The 20,427-nt window shown below is 32.4% G+C and overlaps 1 protein-coding gene across 1 annotated transcript; it reads right to left on the bottom strand.

Moving 5' to 3' along the window:
- Positions 1 to 15,345: 15,345 nt before the first annotated feature.
- Positions 15,346 to 19,378, bottom strand: LOC8274807. Its single transcript, XM_002524114.4, has 5 exons — positions 18,752 to 19,378; positions 16,947 to 17,494; positions 16,682 to 16,864; positions 16,402 to 16,603; positions 15,346 to 16,209 (listed from the first exon to the last, which is right to left on the bottom strand). Exons 1-5 carry the CDS (start codon positions 19,293 to 19,295, stop codon positions 15,512 to 15,514), a joined length of 2,175 nt encoding a protein of 724 aa, XP_002524160.1. The 5' UTR covers positions 19,296 to 19,378; the 3' UTR covers positions 15,346 to 15,511.
- Positions 19,379 to 20,427: the final 1,049 nt, after the last annotated feature.

The raw sequence follows: 20,427 nt of genomic DNA, 5'->3' as shown, positions 1-20,427 counted from the left end.
CCCAAATTGTCTTTCTTCAATCGATATTCATTAGGACATGTGAGTGGATGAGAAAACATGAGAAGAGAAATAGTACAATGGGTAATAAAATCCTAATGAGAGAAAGGGTTAAGAAGAGTGAGCGGCTAAGTTGTTATAAAGAGAAATGTGTGGAGATATTTTAGGATTTGTCAACAGTGAGTGGACAATGACTAAAAAGGGTATGCCAATACGACAATATTTTTATTAGTGTAAGAAGACCAAAACCCTTTTAAAACAATGTTGTTTTTAAAGGTGGGTTAATGGCTAGCAGCAGGGCGAAATGGTAATGCAGAAGTCGAACGATGCAAAAGGACAAGGACGTAGATAGTGTTGTTTATATCATGATTGATTATTAAACCGAGCAAAAAACACATTTACCTTCAAATCAATTGCAAATGGAACTGTTCATAGCATATAAGGCTTTTGTTATCTTGTTATTGATTCTGAGATAAATTTTTTTTTTATATATGTATTTATTATTAATACATAGGCATTATATTACTGTGTAAATTTTTATTGTATTGTTTAATTAACTTATTAATTAATGAATTACTTTTCTAATTAAATAATAATTCTAATTCTAGAAAATAGCATTTTAATTATAATTTTAATATTATACTAATTAATAAATTAGTTTTGTAATTATATAATTATTTAAATATTATAATTTAGCATATTAGTTATAATTGTAATAGTAATTATATATAATTATCAAATCAAGAACAAAAATATTTAATATGTATATTTATTTTTGACATATAAATATCATATTCATGTATAATTTTAATCTTTATTGTACAGTTTTTTTCTACTTAAATAATGATTTTAATCTTAGAAAATAATACTTTAATTATATCTTTGATGTTATGTTAGCAAATAAGTTAGTTTCCTAGTTATACAATAATTTTTAATTTTAAAAAAATCATTAATTTCCTAGTTATACAATAATTTCTAATCCTAAAAAATTTTAATACTAATTTTATAAATAAATAAATAGTTAATAATAATTTTTATAATTATTGCATTGATAAAATCTTAAGATATTAAAAACTTTATTAAAAAAGGCACTTAAAAATATTTTTAATTATTATATTTTAAAATGTGAAATAATTATAAGAATATTGAGAACTATTAATTTTTCTTCAAAAATCCATTTTATATTATTATTTGTAATTAAAATAATAATAACATAACATACGAATAAATGACTAGTTTTTTTAATTGATGTAATAGAGCTTTTTGACTGAATTTAAATTTTTTATTTGTAAGTTAATAAGCTTATTTCATATTTTATTTATTTGTAATATTTTTCATCTATATCTTTTATTTCCAATTGCAAAGATAGCAAGAAAATTTATTCAATAGATTAATTAAATCAATAACTTATTATTTACATCTAAATTTAAAATTCACCCAAGTCTAGAGAAAGCCTATTTAGTTTTTATCCAAATCTTGAAGCCTATGGATTTTGGTCCAATGTCGAATTCTTAAGCTATGTGTAAATTCTCAGCCCACTAGTAAGGAGTTGGTTTAATAATCCTTAAGGATTATTGACATGCGAAAATTAAAAAAGTGGAAAGGTGGAAAGTTAGATATATAGTTTTTTGGAAGTTTTGAAACTCGTTCTTGTAAAATGGGAAAGAAGAAATACATGTGTAAGCCAAGTAGGAAACGGTGTGGAAGTTAAATATAACTAGAAAAGAAAAGACACATTTATGATATGTGAAAAGACAGTTAAGTATAAGAAGAACGTGGAGTGAAATATGGGCAGCAGCAGTATGAAGTTGAGCAAGGAAGTTATATCCTTATAAACATGTGCACAACATGGAAAGGAACAATACATGCTCTCAAGTTAGGGAGTAAATTGAGGAACAAGCCAATGATGAAGAACTAGGAATATCTCTCAAGCCATGTATGTAAGTCTCTAATTAGACAAGGATCCCTTAATGAGTAAAACTCACTCCAACCAACCAATCAAATTCAAAACAGATCTAGGATTATAAACTTTATTTTATCTTTATCTTTAGAGTAGAACAACAATCCTTAGTTAAAAAATCTTTAGTAAAACAATCCTTAGTTGTTAATTTACAATACGTTCAAGCTCTCAATCTTCTACAATCAATTGCGATCCTGTAAGTCATTTTTTATGCAATAAGTTTTTGAAGCTTTCAGCTAATGTTTCATCGTTATATTTATTGCAATTTGTTTCTTAGCTCATATTTTACATTCATTACTTTTAACTTACAGTAATTTAGCTTTTACAGCAACGTGAAGCTCTAACTGCTATGGCTTCTAACATAATCTGACTCTTAACATTCTGCATAACACTGGTGGAAAAAAATAAAGGTGAGTAAAACTAGGTGAGAGGATAAACAAATAACAAAGAGAAACAAACATGAATTTAATTAAAATTTCATATAAAACTAAGCTATTCTTGAATACTTTTCTGCTACATAAAATATTACTATTATTTCGAACATAAATATTGGATCAAAAACATTCTAGCTGGACAAATAAAATTTTATAAAACTATTTAAATAAAGAATCAGTTCAATATGTATCATAATTTGTAATTTCCTTACTAATTTGAATTAAACTATCTGCATAAACTCGATCCAATCCGGAAATATCGATACTAATTCAAATTCTAATATCATAACAAAGGAAAACAAAAATAATTAAAATAAATAACTCAGTAGAAACTAACACTTATAAATGTACCCTACTGATCCCTTGCAACTTTGGGCGCTCAGACATGTCACCTATGTAGATTCCAAAGTGCAAATAACTAGTCATACGCACATAAACAATAAGCCACAAAAGGAACCACCTAGCATTCGCCCTAAAGGCAATGTGTATACTAAGCGTTGTCCCAAAGATAATTTATTTTGTTTACACCCGAGATCCGAAGTGTGATCTCATAGGTCAAATAAATGAGTGTATAATGATTTATTCAGCTATGTAAAATTACAATCATATTATTATAAAATAAAAAATACCAGTCTTTGTTTCCAATTTCTATAAAAAATATCAAGTTTCTAAATTTCATTTAGAACACATGCTTTAGTAGTAATATTACTGAAAAATACGATGTTATAGGTTTATCTACTCACTTGGTATGCAGGACTCGACCTACTATACCTTCACTTAATTTTTTTGCTAATTTCCTTCGAACGGCTATTCAAGTGCACCGTCCTATAATTCACACATAAACCTGTTTCTAATAATCCTTAACCAGTGTCTATGACTGAATCTAAAATTTAATTCTACCTTTTAAATTCTAATCTTATTTTTCTCTTTTTCTATTCTGATTAATTAATTCTACCGAAAATTCAGCGACGCTTCCCCTATAATCTCAAACTTATTTCCCCGTAAAAACGGATCCACAACCTGCAAGAAAATTCACACAACACAATCCAAAAAAATCCATCCGAGACTTCAAAAATAAATCTTTATTAAATTTACTCTCCTTCTGATCGGACAATTTATCCTTATAACTTTCGATAATTATTTTTACCCTATCTAAATATTTTCCAGTACCTAAATTTCACTTATAATCATTTCCCTCCAAACAGATCAACAACTAAATTAATAATAATAATTATTACTCCTTTCTATCTATTTTCCAATATTAATATTTATTCACTGACTATTATAATTAATCTTGAGTATTTAAAATTTAATAATTAATCTATCTCACAAATCAAGCATCTTAACCAAACTAATTATTTCATGCCAACAATAATAATTATCACTTAGTTGATATTAATTCTGCTTATTTTCTCTAATCCCTCAATATAAATTTTACTGCATCTATTTATTCTAAAAATTATAATACTCTTCTACCATTTATCATTTATTTATCAATAACAAAATTAATTTTAATTATAAGCTAATCACTTAGTCAAAATTTTAATTGCAAATATCTAAATAAATTACAATAGTTTATAGCTATCGATTTAAGGTCCATTAATTTATTTATTCTAATTATTTAGCTTTACATTATTAATAGTTCTAACGCAACTAAATAAAAGGTCTTATATAAAATTATCATATTGCTCAATTTTGCTCAATTTCGATAGCACATATTTTCAATTTTCAAAGATACTTACACATATACCTTAAATCATTTTTCTCCAATAAATAACTAATATAACTTTTAATTAATAATTTCTAAAATCAACAGATTAAAGAATTACCTAAACACTTATAAATCGGTCGTCTCGCCTTTAGCCGCCGGAGTCCGATTGACCATCCGACTACGTTTATGGACTCGAAATAATGCATAGAAAAAGAATCCAGCCTTCGATTGTTCGATGTAGCCGTCAATTATCCCAAACATCCCAGTCAATTCTCAACTGTTGATTTTCCAATGGAGTCTGATCGAAGCAAAATCGGTGCCATCAGAAAGTTTGCGACAAAGGGAGTCTAAATGTGTCTTCTGATCCACCTAACCTCGCCGGAGATAGCCAGAAAAGCCCAAAAACTGAACTGCCTACACAAACCTTTCCTTCATCGGATCTCTCTCCTCCGGTCACCAATGCCACTACTGTTGTGCCATGTGAAAGCCCGTTCTCAAACGAGATGACCGCCATCGAGATCAGTGGCTGGCATCATCGGAATGCCATGAACAGCGGTGAGAAGCTTTGATTCCTCTTTCTTTCTTTTTTTAAAACAAGCCATCGCGAGTGCCGTGCTCTCACGCCGCCTACTGGCTATCACCACTGCATTCTCGCATTTGAGCTCCTCTCCCATCTGCCATTAAAGGAAGCTCCAAGCTCCCTCCTTCTTCCTCGTTTCCTTCCTTTTCTTTCTTTTTTTTTTTTTGACCTATATCCACACTTAGTCCTCCTTTTTATTTTTTTAATATGTTTGGCCCTAGTTAATATCAATTTCGACCTCAAGCTTATAAGAGTTGTTTCAATCAAGTATTTAATTACTTCTTTTGGATCTAATTAGCATTATTAATAATATAAAGTTACTTATTTAACGTTACCTTTAATCATGATATTACCAAAACGCCCCAACTGACATAAATATTTACAGAATTACCAACAAGTAATTATTCCACTTAAACCCCATATCATTTTAACTCTACTTTTAGCCCATATCTCATATTTAATTATCAAATTGATTTTAACATTTAACTAACTTAATTAATCAATTTGTTAACAATTTTTCAATTAAATCCAGTTCCATTTGCTATTTTTCAAAGAATTCTCTTATTAATATATTTTTATAGCTTCCAAATATAATATTTGATTCAAATATTCATATTGAGAGAAAATTTAAGTGTGATATTTATAAAAAGTAATTTACTCTGAATGGAACTTACTTAATTAGTTACTTGAAAATCAAACTAATTAGGTATAATTTAATAAACCCCTTTATTTTTATATTTAGCATAAAAATCCAATTTTAACTCATTCAAATTTAAAATTAAAATTAAATTAAATAAAAACTTATTACTCTAATCATATCTATTAAATTTATAAGACTTATAGTTTTACAATTCTTATTATTACTATCATTATCTGTAACGCCTGCATTTTCTCATCATCCATGTTATGTGCATTTACATTTAATCATTGGGTATATGATGGTATATCAATGATATTTTTATTTTATGAGAACAGATATATATTAATTATAAGTAGAGAATAAGAAGCATGATATTAGATTATTAATTTAGATAAGTTGATTAAGTACTTGGGTTATGTGTATTAAGCCTTAAGACTTAATTGAACCAATAGTTGAAGGTTGGGTAAATAGATTGGACTTAAAAGATACAATTAAAAGTTAGTACCTATATATGGTTAGTAAGAATTAATTTAGGGTGATAAAAATAGTTTAGTAGGTGGTGGCATTAAGAGAGGAATATTGAAATTGGAACCATGAGCAAGCTCATTTTACCTCTTCATTTCTCTAAAATTCGTACATGGCCAAAAACACAAAATTTGGAATAAGAGAGAGGAGTGGAATACCTAGAAAAACTTAAGATTAAGATAGGATTTTGCCAACTATTGAAGGAGCCAAGCTAAAGCTAAAGGATTTAAGCATATTAGCAACCCAAAAGCTGAAATTGGTAAGTTGTTACTTGAGTGTTATTAATTTGTCATTAGGGTTCTTGATTACAAATTGGAAAAACTTCATTTGATGCTCTCATTGATTAATTAAAGGTCTGATTATCATGAATTAGTAGAGTATTGAATGATTGCATAAAGATTAAGCTTGATTTAAGTTTAAGTATGTTAAGATAGAAAACTGTCAAAATTCCAGCAACCTTGATGTTCTGTATTTTAGGCATAACATGGGCTATATAAGTCCAAATTAAGCTTAATTGGTGTCTATGAAAATTTTAAAGATCCTCTATAACTTTGTAGTTTTGTGATTTTGCTATTTTTTCCGTTTTGGTTGCTTAAATTGAGCAAACAGATTGCTGCTCGGGTACAACTAGCTGTATGACCCTTGCTCAGTAATTTGAAAATAATTAAATCTATAGAAGTCGGAATTGAGTAATTCTTCTTGGAGATGAAACTAGACACATAAATGGATATGTCTATTTAATATGAGATTTTTTTATTAAGCCAATTTTGCCCAGCAATAAATATACCTTGGTACTAAATTATGTCTAGAAAACAGAAATGTTGGAGATTAGTTTTATGCAATTTATTGATGTTAATTTGAGTTAAATTGGTATTTAACTAGATGGGAAATGTTTATAGGATATTAAAACAGTAATTGAGAGTCTTAGAGGAAGAGTTAGACCTATGAATTAGAGAGGGGATGATCTTGTAATGCATTAGAACTCGCATTTACATGAATATTTATAATATGCATGAAATGTGAATTGATGAATGTGTTGACAGGTACTCAAAGGCCTGGAAAGGAAGTTGTGGAGAAAGGAGGTTCTTATATGCTAAAGGAATAAGTATATTTTGAGTAAGTAAATAGTTAATATTTGCTATGTTCATATATTTAATCAAATGTTCCGCAAATGGTTGCGTTTGCTTAATATTGTTTATGTTTGAATGACTGAGATGGAAATGATTAGTGTTGAGTGGAACAATTGTTATTGCTGAAATATGATATAAGTGAAATGATTGAATTATGATGTTAAGTGCATATGTGCATGTGAATGGTGGATTCCCCTGTGAAAAGAAAATATATATATATAAAGCCTTGGGAGGCTAAAGCCTAGAGAGGCTATAAAAGTGTATAATGTGAGATGAGGCGGAGCAGCTTACGTGTGTGATATGTGAGGATGAGGCGGAGTAGCACATTAAAGGGGATCCACAAGCCGTGAGAACTAACCATAATTGTTGAATTGTATTTCTTCTATGATGGTTGTAATGAATTGAGTAGAATGGTATGACTTTATACCTAAACTATGAATATCATGGAAAGTTATGTGATTGGGTGGAAATTGTATTAAGTGTATGTGATATAGATTATGTTGATTATTTATTTACTGAGCTGGAGGCTCACCCCTCTCTAAAATTTTTCTTTTCAGGTTTGTAAATAGTAGTGCATCCGTTGGTTGTATGCGAACTCTAGCTTTTAGCGCCTCCGCCAAGTTGGGCCGCTTTGTGAAGTCTCCTCCCGATGCATTTTTGTATGCGTTATGTGATATATATGGAAGTATGCCTTATAAGGCATAAGAAGATGTTTGTAATACTTGTTAAATGATGTTTAAGTATAATTATATGTTTATATGTTAATAACCTTGTGTCTGGATTCTTAACAACCTACATATTGACCTATCTACCTGTAGTATATATTCTACGACGCTTGTATGCTTCCTGGCTAATGTTTATTGGTTAGCATGTGATGGGGGTGTTACATTTTAGTGGTATCAGAGCAGGGATTAGATTCATTGGGAGTAGATTCATGTTGCACATCATTAAGCATATGATATATGTTCTTTGAACTTGACTGAATATTTGCATTTCATATATATAGATGGAGAGACAAGGAGAACACGTGAATCGGCCCGGATAAGTCATTAGAGTCCGTCCATGGTCATGAAAATGCATCCGAACATGATCAACATGATGAGCATGAGTTACATTCTGAAAATGCTGCACAATCGAATGTACAAAATGTTATGGAACAGTTTATGAATTTTCTGATGCAACGGGCAGCTCAACAACAAGCACCGGCGCCTCAGACTCAACAACAAAAGGCTGTGATAGATAAGAATTATGAAAGAGTTAGGAAACAAGGTGCTAATGTTTTTCAAGGTACTACTGATCCTGCTGAGGCTGAGGAATGGTTACGAAATACAGAAAGGGTGTTGGATAGATTTAATTGCACATCCGAACAAAGCCTTCTATATACAGTATCTTTAATAGAAAAAGATGCACTTGATTGGTGGGAAACAGTTTTAAGAAGCAAAGATCGACCAATGACTTTGACTTGGAATGTTTTCTTGAGAGAATTTGGCCGAGAAGTATACTCCGAAATTTATAGAGACAGAAGAAGCTTGAATTTCTTCAGTTGAAATGTGAATAATATGTCGGCAGAGTACAAAGTTCAATTTGTGAGATTATGTAAGTATGCACTAGAAGAAATAGCCACTGAAGAACTGAAAAGGAAGAAATTTGAGATGGGTTTGAGGCTTGACATTCGTGAGAAAATGGCAGTGAAACCTCATAATTACAATGCCTCAATTGAAGCCGCTTTGAGAGTCAAGAAACATCATTTGAAAGGAATACTATGGAAGCTAAAAAGAAGAAGATCATTGGTGCTTATAGTAATCCTCCAAGACATATTAGTATTTCTTCGTTTAGAGGCTCTAATTCACAAAGGAGTAGTTATCGTGGACGAGGGTTTGGTGGTCGGCCTAGTAGATCCTCCACAGTACCTTATAGTAGAGGTGGATACAATTCATCCGGGACTTGAGGGAGGACAAGTTTCACCAAGAAGGGTTTGCTCCCTGTTTGTCCCACGTGCAATAGGAGACATACTGGAGAATGTTGGGGACCTAGACCAGTAGTATATTTTACTTGTCGTAGGCCAGGACATTATTCTAGAGATTGTCCTATGAGAAGAAATAATGCTGGAGAATCTTATACAGTGGGTCAGAGTAGTGTTAGTGAAAATATTCCAGTTGGTTTAGGTAGAGGCAGAGGAAGGGGTAGCAAAGGAGGTTTAACTATTTCAGCAATACCATCAGAACAAATTGGTCAACCACAAGCACAAGCTAGAGTATTTGCTACTACTAGAAATGAAGCATTTGTAGCACCTGAAATTGTTACTAGTATACTTTCTATTCATGATTCTGATGCACATGTTCTTATTGATCCTGGATCCACATGTTCATTCATATCATATGATTTTGCATCGCATGTTCATGCTAATATAGAGGCATTAGGTTATGATATATATGTATCTATGCCTGCTGGGGGTATTATCACAGTAAATACGATAGTGAGATCATGTCCTGTAGTAGTAGATAGTGTCAAACTACATGCAGATTTGGTTGTTATTAATCTTAGAGAGTTTGATGTTATTTTGGGGATGGATTGGTTGTCAAGAAATCATGCTATTGTTGATTGTAAAACAAAGGAAGTGGCTATGGAAATACAAGGAGAAATGAAAATAGTAATGGTGGGTGAAAGGAAGACAATTCCTAATTGTTTGATTTCAGCAGTGACTGCGTGTCAGTTAATTAAAAATGGATGTGAAGCATATCTAATTAGTTTTATAGATACTACTAAGGTCAGTCCAGGGGTATTAGACATTCTAGTGGTCAGAGAATTTCCTAACATATTCTTAGATGATTTGCCTGGTTTGCCACCAAATCGAGAGGTTGATTTTGAGATTGACATCATCCCTGGTACGACACCTATTTCCATTGCACCATACAGAATGGCTCCATTGGAATTGAAAGAATTTAAGAAGCAATTAGAAGAGTTACTTGATAAAGGTTTCATCAGGCCAAGTACTTCACCTTGGGGAGCACCAGTTTTGTTTGTGAAGAAAAAGGATGGTAGTATGCGATTATGTATTGATTATAGGCAATTGAATAGGATAACAGTGAAGAATAAATATCCATTGCCGAGAATTGATGATTTGCTTGATCAGTTAAAAGGTGCAACTGTATTCTCTAAAATTGATTTAAGATCAGGTTATTGGCAACTCCGGGTTGAAGAGAAATCTATTGCCAAGACAGCATTCAGAACAAGGTATGGGCATTATGAATTTATTGTGATGCCATTTAGTTTAACAAATGCTCATGCTGCTTTTATGTCATTGATGAACAAGACTTTCCAGCCATATTTAGATCACTTTGTTATTGTGTTCATTGATGATATTCTGATTTACTCTAGAAGCCCAGAAGAGCATGAACAACACTTGAGAATTGTTTTACAGATTTTGAGGGAAAAACAGTTGTATGCAAAATTCAACAAATGCGAGTTTTGGATGGAGGAAATTGCATTCTTAGGGCATATTATTTCTAAACATGGAGTGCAACCAGATTCATCAAAGATTAAAGCAATTATTGAATGGGAACCGCCTAGAAATGTTTCTGAAGTTCGAAGTTTTCTTGGGTTAGCTGGCTATTATAGAAGATTTGTAAAAGATTTTTCAGTTATTGCTAAGCCTCTCACAGCTTTGTTAAAGAAGAATGTGCCATTCCAGTGGACGAAGTTATGTGATCAAAATTTTCAAGAGTTGAAGAAAAGGCTTACTACTACACCGATACTCGCATTGCCATCTGAAAATGGAGGTTATGTTGTATATACTGATGCTTCTAGGCAAGGACTTGGATGTGTCTTAATGCAGCATGGGAAGGTTATAGCTTATGCTTCAAGACAATTGCGACCTCATGAGCTGAATTATCCTACACATGATCTTGAATTAGCAGCTATTGTACATGCATTGAAGATATGGCGACATTATTTATACGGGGAGACATTTCAGATATTTACTGATCATAAGAGTTTGAAATATATCCCTACGCAGAAAGAGTTGAATCTGAGACAACGAAGATGGATTGAGCTTCTGAAGGATTATGATTGCACTATTGATTATCATCCTGGAAAAGCAAATGTTGTTGCTGATGCTTTAAGTAGGAAGTCAGTGGAAAATTTTTCAAGTATGATTTGTTACAATATAGAATATTTAGTTGTACTTAGAGCTATGGATGTGAAGTTTTATGTTTATGACGATGATCTGTTAGCCACATTACAAGTAAAGCCTTTGATTGGAGATAAAATTAAAGATGCACAGTGAAGATTCTTATTTGCAAAGGATGAAGGGTAGAGTACAAGAAGGAAAGAATACACAATTTGTGTTGAAAGATAATGGTGTGTTATTGAATAGAAATCGTATATGTGTACCTGATGTAGGAAATTTGAGAAAGGAAATCATGCATGAAGCGCACTATGCACCTTATGCAATGCATCCTGGAAGTACCAAAATGTACAAAAATTTGAAGCCTTATTATTGGTGGCCGGGCAATGAAGAAGGATGTGGCGAATTTATGAGTAAGTGTTTGACATGTCAGCAAGTGAAAGGAGAGCACCAGGCACCTGCAGGTAAACTTCATTCTTTATCTATACCTGTGTGGAAGTGGGATAAGATTACTATGGATTTTGTTATGGGATTGCCGCGTACATTTAACAAGCATGATGCTATTTGGGTAATTGTTGATCGACTTACTAAATGTGCTCATTTCTTACCCTGTGAAGCAAAATGATTCACTTGATAAACTTGCTGAATTGTATATTTCTGAGATTGTTAGATTGCATGGTGTGCCTATATCTATTGTATCAGATAGGGATCCCAGATTTACTTCTCGTTTCTGGGAGAGTTTGCAGAAAGCATATGGTACTAAGCTTCATTTCAAGATGCTTTTCATCCCTCAAACAGATGGGCAATCGGAAAGAACTATTCGGACATTAGAAGATATGATGAGGGCTTGCACACTTGTTCAAGGGTAAATCGGGATGATTACATACCACAGGATGGAATTTATGATAACAACAGTTTTCATTCTAGTACTCAGTATGGCTCCTTATGAAGCTTTGTATGGGAGGAAATGTAGAAGTCCAAGATGTCGGGATGTTGAAGGTTTAAGACAAACTTGAAGGTCCGAATTGGTACAAGAAACAGTGGATAAAATAGAGATAGTTAAAAAGAATTTGAAAGTAGCACAGATGACAAAAGAGTTATGCTTGATTTGCATCGAAGGGAAATAGAATATATTACGGGTAATAAAGTTTTCTTACGGGTATCACCATGGAAAGGAATATTAAGGTTTGGTAAACAAGGGAAATTGAGTCCGAGGTATGTAGGACCTTATGAAATTATTGAAAGAGTTGGACCATTGGCTTATAGGTTAGCATTACCTACAGAGTCGCTCTTCTATTCATGATATTTTCACGTTTCTATGTTAAGGCGATATAGATCGGATCCTAGTCATATCATTCCAGAGCCGGAGATAGAAATCACGGGAAAAGTTGACATATGTGGAAGAGCCGATAGAAATTCTTGATCGAAGGGTTAAGAAATTGAGAAAGAAAGACATTCCTATGGTCAAAATTAAGTGGAGTCATCATTCACCAAGAGAAGCAACTTGGGAAGTGGAAGAGCATATGAGATGAAGTATCCGCATCTATTCCATTGCAATGTTGGTGAGTTGTTAAAATTTCGGGGACGAAATTTCTTAAGGAAGGGAGAGTTGTAACTGCATTTTCTCATCATCCATGTTATGTGCATTTACATTTAATCATTGGGCATATGATGGTATATCAATGATATTTTTATTTTATGAGAACAGATATATATTAATTATAAGTAGAGAATAAGAAGCATGATATTAGATTATTAATTTAGATAAGTTGATTAAGTACTTGGGTTATGTGTATTAAGCCTTAAGACTTAATTGAACCAATAGTTGAAGGTTAGGTAAATAGATTGGACTTAAAAGATACAATTAAAAGTTAGTACCTATATATGGTTAGTAAGACTTAATTTAGGGTGATAAAAATAGTTTAGTAGGTGGTGGCATTAAGAGAGGAATATTGGAAATTGGAACCATGAGCAAGCTCATTTTACCTCTTCATTTCTCTAAAATTCGTACATGGCCAAAAACACAAAATTTGGAATAAGAGAGAGGAGTGGAATACCTAGAAAAACTTAAGATTAAGATAGGATTTTGCCAACTATTGAAGGAGCCAAGCTAAAGCTAAAGGATTTAAGCATATTAGCAACCCAAAAGCTGAAATTGGTAAGTTGTTACTTGAGTGTTATTAATTTGTCATTAGGGTTCTTGATTACAAATTGGAAAAACTTTATTTGATGCTCTCATTGATTAATTAAAGGTCTGATTATCATGAATTAGTAGAGTATTGAATGACTGCATAAAGATTAAGCTTGATTTAAGTTTAAGTATGTTAAGATAGAAAACTGTCAAAATTCCAGCAACCTTGATGTTCTGTATTTTAGGTATAACATGGGCTATATAAGTCCAAATTAAGCTTAATTGGTGTCTATAAAAATTTTAAAGAGTCCTCTATAACTTTGTAGTTTTGTGATTTTGCTATTTTTGCCGTTTTGGTTGCTTAAATTGAGCAAACAGATTGCTGCTCGGGTACAACTAACTGTATGACCCTTGCTCAGTAATTTGAAAATAATTAAATCTATAGAAGTCGGAATTGAGTAATTCTTCTTGGAGATGAAACTAGACACATAAATGGATATGTCTATTTAATATGAGATTTTTTTATTAAGCCAATTTTGCCCAGCAATAAATATACCTTAGTACTAAATTCTGTCTAGAAAACAGAAATGTTGGAGATTAGTTTTATGCAATTTATTGATGTTAATTTGAGTTAAATTGGTATTTAACTAGATGGGAAATATTTATAGGATATTAAAACAGTAATTGAGAGTCTTAGAGGAAGAGTTAGACCTATGAATTAGAGAGGGGATGATCTTGTAATGCATTAGAACTCGCATTTACATGAATATTTGTAATATGCATGAAATGTGAATTGATGAATGTGTTGACAGGTACTCAAAGGCCTGGAAAGAAAGTTGTAGAGAAAGGAGGTTCTTATATGCTAAAGGAATAAGTATATTTTGAGTAAGTAAATAGTTAATATTTGCTATGTTCATATATTTAATCAAATGTTCCGCAAATGGTTGCGTTTGCTTAATATTGTTTATGTTTGAATGACTGAGATGGAAATGATTAGTGTTGAGTGGAACAATTGTTATTGCTGAAATATGATATAAGTGAAATGATTGAATTATGATGTTAAGTGCATATGTGCATGTGAATGGTGGATTCCCCTGTGAAAGAAAATATATATATATAAAGCCTTGGGAGGCTAAAGCCTAGAGAGGCTATAAAAGTGTATAATGTGAGATGAGGCGAGTACCACGTGTGTGATATGTGAGGATGAGGCGGAGCAGCACATTAAAGGGGATCCACAAGCCGTGAGAACTAACCATAATTGTTGAATTGTATTTCTTCTATGATGGTTGTAATGAATTGAGTAGAATGGTATGACTTTATACCTAAACTATGAATATCATGGAAAGTTATGTGATTGGGTGGAAATTGTATTAAGTGTATGTGATATAGATTATGTTGATTATTTATTTACCGAAATGGAGGCTCACCCCTCTCCAAAATTTTTCTTTTCAGGTTTGTAAATAGTAGTGCATCCGTTGGTTGTATGCGAACTCTAGCTTTTAGCAGCCTGTCAAGTTGGGCCAGCTTTGTGAAGTTTCCTCCCGATGCATTTTTGTATGCGCTATGTGATATATATGGAAGTATGCCTTATAAGGCATAAGAAGATGTTTGTAATACTTGTTAAATGATGTTTAAGTATAATCATATGTTTATATGTTAATAACCTTGTGTCCGGATTCTTAACAACCTACATATTGACCTATCTACCCTGTAGTATATATTTTACGACGCTTGTATGCTTCCCCGGCTAATGTTTATTGGTTAGCATGTGATGGGGGTGTTACATTATTATTATTATTATTATTATTATTATTATTATTATTATTATCATTATTATTATTATTATTGTTATTATTATTATTATTATTATTATGGTACGGATGTTATATTTTAACTCATTAATTAGATCTGCATAGTGATTTAGCAACAAGTTTAGCTAAGAACCTAATGTAATTTAGATTCTTTTATTACCTATATAATCATCTAGATTAAAAGTCAAATGATCGCGTATTTTACATTTACTGAATAACTGCATTTATTTGAGATAATCGGCATCTGGAATGCTCAACATACAATGCATGTGAAAAGGGCAAACTGACCAAACACTCATATAATTAAAATCTGAAGACTATTTGATGTGTATAGTCACCCTTCACCATTTGAAAATAAGAAGCAATTGGCATACAGTTTTGAACCCATGGCTCTATGTTTTATTGGAACAAGAAGTGAAAGCGTACAAGATGAAAACAAGCCGTGTAATTAGGAACACATGTACAATCAACAGCATCTTTTTGGGATGCAAAGGTGACCAGTCATGTGCCAACTTTCACCTCCATCAGGATATGCATAAGGGCATGACGGGGTGTAGGAATCCTTTAGAAGCAGGTTCCATGTTGCATTTGGATCCTCAGTTGAGAACATGGTCCAAGTAGGAGTGGAATTCTCATATCTACTATGTGTGATGCGATTGAACTTCTTCACATCCTTGTTCTTATTTATGTCATCAGGGTCAATATCGACAGTGAATACATCTCCATAAGGCCTCACGGAGTGCAAGAAGAGAGGTAAAGAAATTGGATCAGCAGACACTGCAGCAAGATCCGAAGTCACAGCAATGCTCATTCCATCTGGACTGAAAAATGGATGGTTCACATGTCCTGCAAGATCATCTCCACTTTTTATCACTCTTATCACCACGGAAGGATCGTTCACCTTCACCAAAAACACTGCAAAATATCCTGGATCGAGACCATTATCTGTTTCTGGTGCATCTTTAGGCTTATCGCGGGTTGACGAGAATACTATCCAATCTCCCCTTGGAGACCATTGGCAATGTGTGTCCGTCCAAGGTCCATTTGTAAGCCTCGTTATTTTTCCATCCCCGTACTCCCCCACTTGTGCATCCTCCATTATATATAAATTCTTATATTTCTTATCTCCTCCATCTCTTGTAGATCGAAAAACTAATTTTGTCCCTATTACAATTTTCAATCCAAAAATTAGAATTATATTATTATCAAGACCCTTTTGTCATCCAAAACAATTAAAGGGAATAATTCTTGATGACTAAGAATTGGTGAATAATTCTTGTATAAGGATTGCTTAGTGAGACTCATCATAAAGTTAAAAAAATTTAAATTTGAAGGAACCTATATGAAGCTAGTTACCATCTGGACTGGTGGATGGGAAAGCATTATTGAATCCTTTCGTGAGCTGGCGACGCCGCCGTGCACCACTAGCCACATTGGGAATGGCACAGATTTGCAGTGACTGTCCAGCATTGAAAGAAGGTCCCATGCATACATAGAGTGTATCATCTTGTGGATTTTGGCTCCAAACTGGTGAGAAGATGTTGTCTGGGCCTTTCGTCTACACAAACAAAAAAGAAACATCTAACAATGTAAATAATAATACAGTTCACATTAACTCTTGTTACATATAATATACCTCATAAACGATGCGCAATCCATTGCTATCAGCGACCCACACGGCTTTGAACTCATTGTCAACGAATGCAAGCTTGGAGCCATCTACGGAAAATGTTGGAAATACACCAGACACCCTAAATAGTCCTACATCTGGATGTGGAGAATTGAGCTTGTGGAAATGTCTTTGAATATCATCTCCATTCTGCAGAATTAACAATCCGCTTTGCATATGGCTGTAATTAAAGGAGCACACAATAAAGTACACTCATTAGTGGTTTACGTACCTTGACAAGGTCGCTTTTGCAACGATGATAACCTATGCGCTTCCCACCATCTATTATGAAAGGGTTGAAATGGTCAGCCTTTGATCTAGTTTTTTGAGTGATTTGTATGGATTGTTGTGGTGCTGTTGAATCAAAAATCTCAATGTGCCGATACTGTGCTTCTAAGCGTATGTCACTGAACTTTGATTCCTGACGGATAGTTGCCACCGCCACTTTGGTGGAATTGATGGCTGCCGGAGTTATGGCATTAATTCCATCTGGAGTCACACAAACGGTTTCTGATGTTTGACCATTGCTAATGTCTGCTCGGAATACACTCCAGAATTTCCCAACCTTTCGATGGAAAAATATAACGTTGTCACTTCCCCATGTTGGCCATCCACCATTTTTTATAACTCTCATGCGTCCTAAAGGGGGCTTCTCTATGTTCATCACATAAATGTCAGTCCGTAGATCTTCAATCTCGCCATTCCAACCTTTTCCTTGAAATGACGCCACTGCTATCTTTCTTCTAGATGGTGATACAGATGGGCTTAAATCATTTACTCCTGTTGATCATGTCGTATTAATAAGGAGAAGATCAAATCAAACGTTTGTATTGCATTTTTGTCGTTGAAATTTTCACAACCGAGTTGATGGTATTATCTTTAGTCTTGAACTTTTTTTTTTTAACAATCTTTCTTTTTTTTTTTTTTCAATTTACACTATGGGCTCGTTTGGTATAAATTTATTTTTATTTTTTAGTTTTAAAAATAGTTTTGAAAAAAGAAAAGATAAAATTGATGTTTTTTTTTCAAAAGTATATTTATAAAAAGTAAAAATTATATATTTAATTCAAAAAAAATTATATCTATATAAATTGCCTTATGATTATGTGACATACCTAAAGCTTAATCCTAGTCACTCTCTTAATTAGATTAGTGATTTTAATTCATTATTTTAATAATTAGATTAGTGATTTTAATTCATTATTTTAATAAAGGTGTAATAACTTCATTGAATTATATCATTTATTGCTACGTGATTTTTTTATTTGTAATAAATTTATTATTTTAAGATTAATACAATTACATTATTTAGATTTAATCACCAATTTGATTAAAATAGTGACCGGGAAACATATTACACAAATATATAGTAATTTAAAGAGGTTAACATATTTCTATATATTTACCACGCATCGTTGCTATCGAAATAAAAATTGAGTAACCAAAATGAGACTTAAAGCAAAATGACCATTAGGACTATTATCTCATATTTTTAATACCGATCATCTCAAACACACTTTAAAATTGTAAATAATGAATGTTTTATAATTTTATAATTTAGAAAATCAACATGAGAAGTAATCATCTAATGATTTTTTTTTTTGTATAGAGGTCGATAATAGATTGTATTTTACTTTAATCTAAAGAAAATTACTTTATTATGTTCTTTCTTAGAAAAGGCAGAAAATTAAGAAATGATTTTTACTTTATTAGTGCATGCATTTTAATATCTTTGTGAGATCTTCCCTAGAAAAATATGAACTGATCGTAACAATTTGGAACTAAAAGTGTAGGTCTTCACTAAGTGAAGAGTCTTTCAGAAATTGCAGACAATCGAAGAGAGTTACAGCTCCTTCTTCCCTGTCATTTTTATATTTTGTTTGGAATTCTGTTAGAGTAGTCTAGGGATTTAAAATTAGTAAAATCTTGACTTCCCATGTTTGTTTACTGAAAAAAACAAAAGTAAACTCAACAACAAATAATATTAAGTCCTAAAAGTGTTTTATATAATAGAAATTACTAAGTTAAGAAATGAACCCGATGGAGTGAGGCGGTCAGTTTTTCCGGTCTTAAGATTAGTTTTGTAAACGACAGTCCAAGGCTGACGACGATCTGTCGACGGATCCTTGGTGGTGACATATATAAGAGAGTAGTCGACAGTACGATTACCAACCTTATAACCACCGGCAATGCAACCACCGTCTTCCATGCGAACACCATTATATGTGCCGTAGACATCAGCGAAACTGAAGACTTTAACACTGGGTGGGCTGTCGTTAAAGCGAAGAGCTATATGAAGTGTCTCGAGGCTGTTGTCTCGTTCGGAGATGAAGATCAAGCCTGAGAGACGACCCGAATCAACATCAGATTCTTTGGCTTCGGAAGCCAACTTTGGGCGCTTGATAATCACCTTGAGAGCCTCTGGGGGAATCACTTGGCAGTTGTAATTGTAGGACAATCCGTCAGTCATATGTAGCTCATCTTGCCTTGACGTTGGTGGAACCGGACAGGAGAATATGTCCAGGGGCACAGGTGGCCTATAGGTTGCGAAGAATGCAATGCTACCTCTCTTCTCTGCCATCTGTGGTTGTTCTAACTCGGTATACGCTCCAAGCTACGAAGAGACTGGTTTAAAAAAGGGCTCTGAGATTGCGATGGTAACTCGATTCAGACCCATGGAAACAATAATCTGAATGTATGTGTCAGGTCTCAACAACCAATCAAATCAAAGTCATGACATTATTTGGTTGGAAACAAAAAGTCTTTATTACAGTGGGCCAAATATGAATTGTTTCCACTGTTTCCATAGCTAAGTCAAGTTCACTTAAAATTATTAAAAGAAGGCTTCAAGGGAGCATATGCGGATGATGAGTTGGAAACTTCTTCTTTTTTTCCTATTTTTACTATTAAATATAAAGCATTTAAATTAAACATAAAAGCAACAGATTGTATGGTTTGATTTTCCCTCTTTTTTGGTAGAATTAAGCGTAGTGTTGGAATATTATAAATTTATTAGGGAAATATTAAAATTAAAAACTGTTATAATAATTTCTCATTAAAAGAAAGGAAAATTTTAGAGGTTGAGAGAACTTTTAAAATTTATGAACTCTAATCTTTTTCTATTTGTCCAACTGTGATTTTGGAATCATTTAAGACTTTTCAAGAAGAATCCAAAGAAGGCTTAAGACTTCATTTGAATTGAATGACTTTAAAATCTATTAGATTGATTATAAAAATTCATACTTGATTGAAATAGTTCTAGAACAAAAAATGTCAAAAAAACTATTCCACGTAAAAGCTTAAGCAATTTAAATAATGCTTTAGAAATAGTTTTATATTAATAACATATCGCTGCATGCGATTGCACCTATTGAACTTGAATCATATACAACTGCAAATCTACTTTAGTTTATACTAAAAAAATATTTAATTAATAATATCGACGTGGCCAATGGTTTAAACCATTCAATCATAAAAACTATCATACTATAAAGAAGTTTATACAAAAATTTAAACATGGTTGGCCTATAATTATTTTCGGGCTCAAATCTAGTAATAAGGACCCAAAAACATAAATATGTAATAATTAATTAATTAATAATTAAAATAAATGGCACAGTATCTCCATTTTCCACTTTATGCCTTAACAACTCAAATAAAGGAAATAATGAAACTTATTTCTATAGGTGGGAGTAGATTCCCAAGAAAAAGTG

This window comes from Ricinus communis, chromosome 2 (genome assembly GCF_019578655.1).
Source record: "Ricinus communis isolate WT05 ecotype wild-type chromosome 2, ASM1957865v1, whole genome shotgun sequence".
NCBI lineage: Eukaryota > Viridiplantae > Streptophyta > Magnoliopsida > Malpighiales > Euphorbiaceae > Ricinus > Ricinus communis.
Note: the sequence above shows the minus strand (reverse complement) of the source record. Positions and strands in the feature narration are given on the sequence as shown.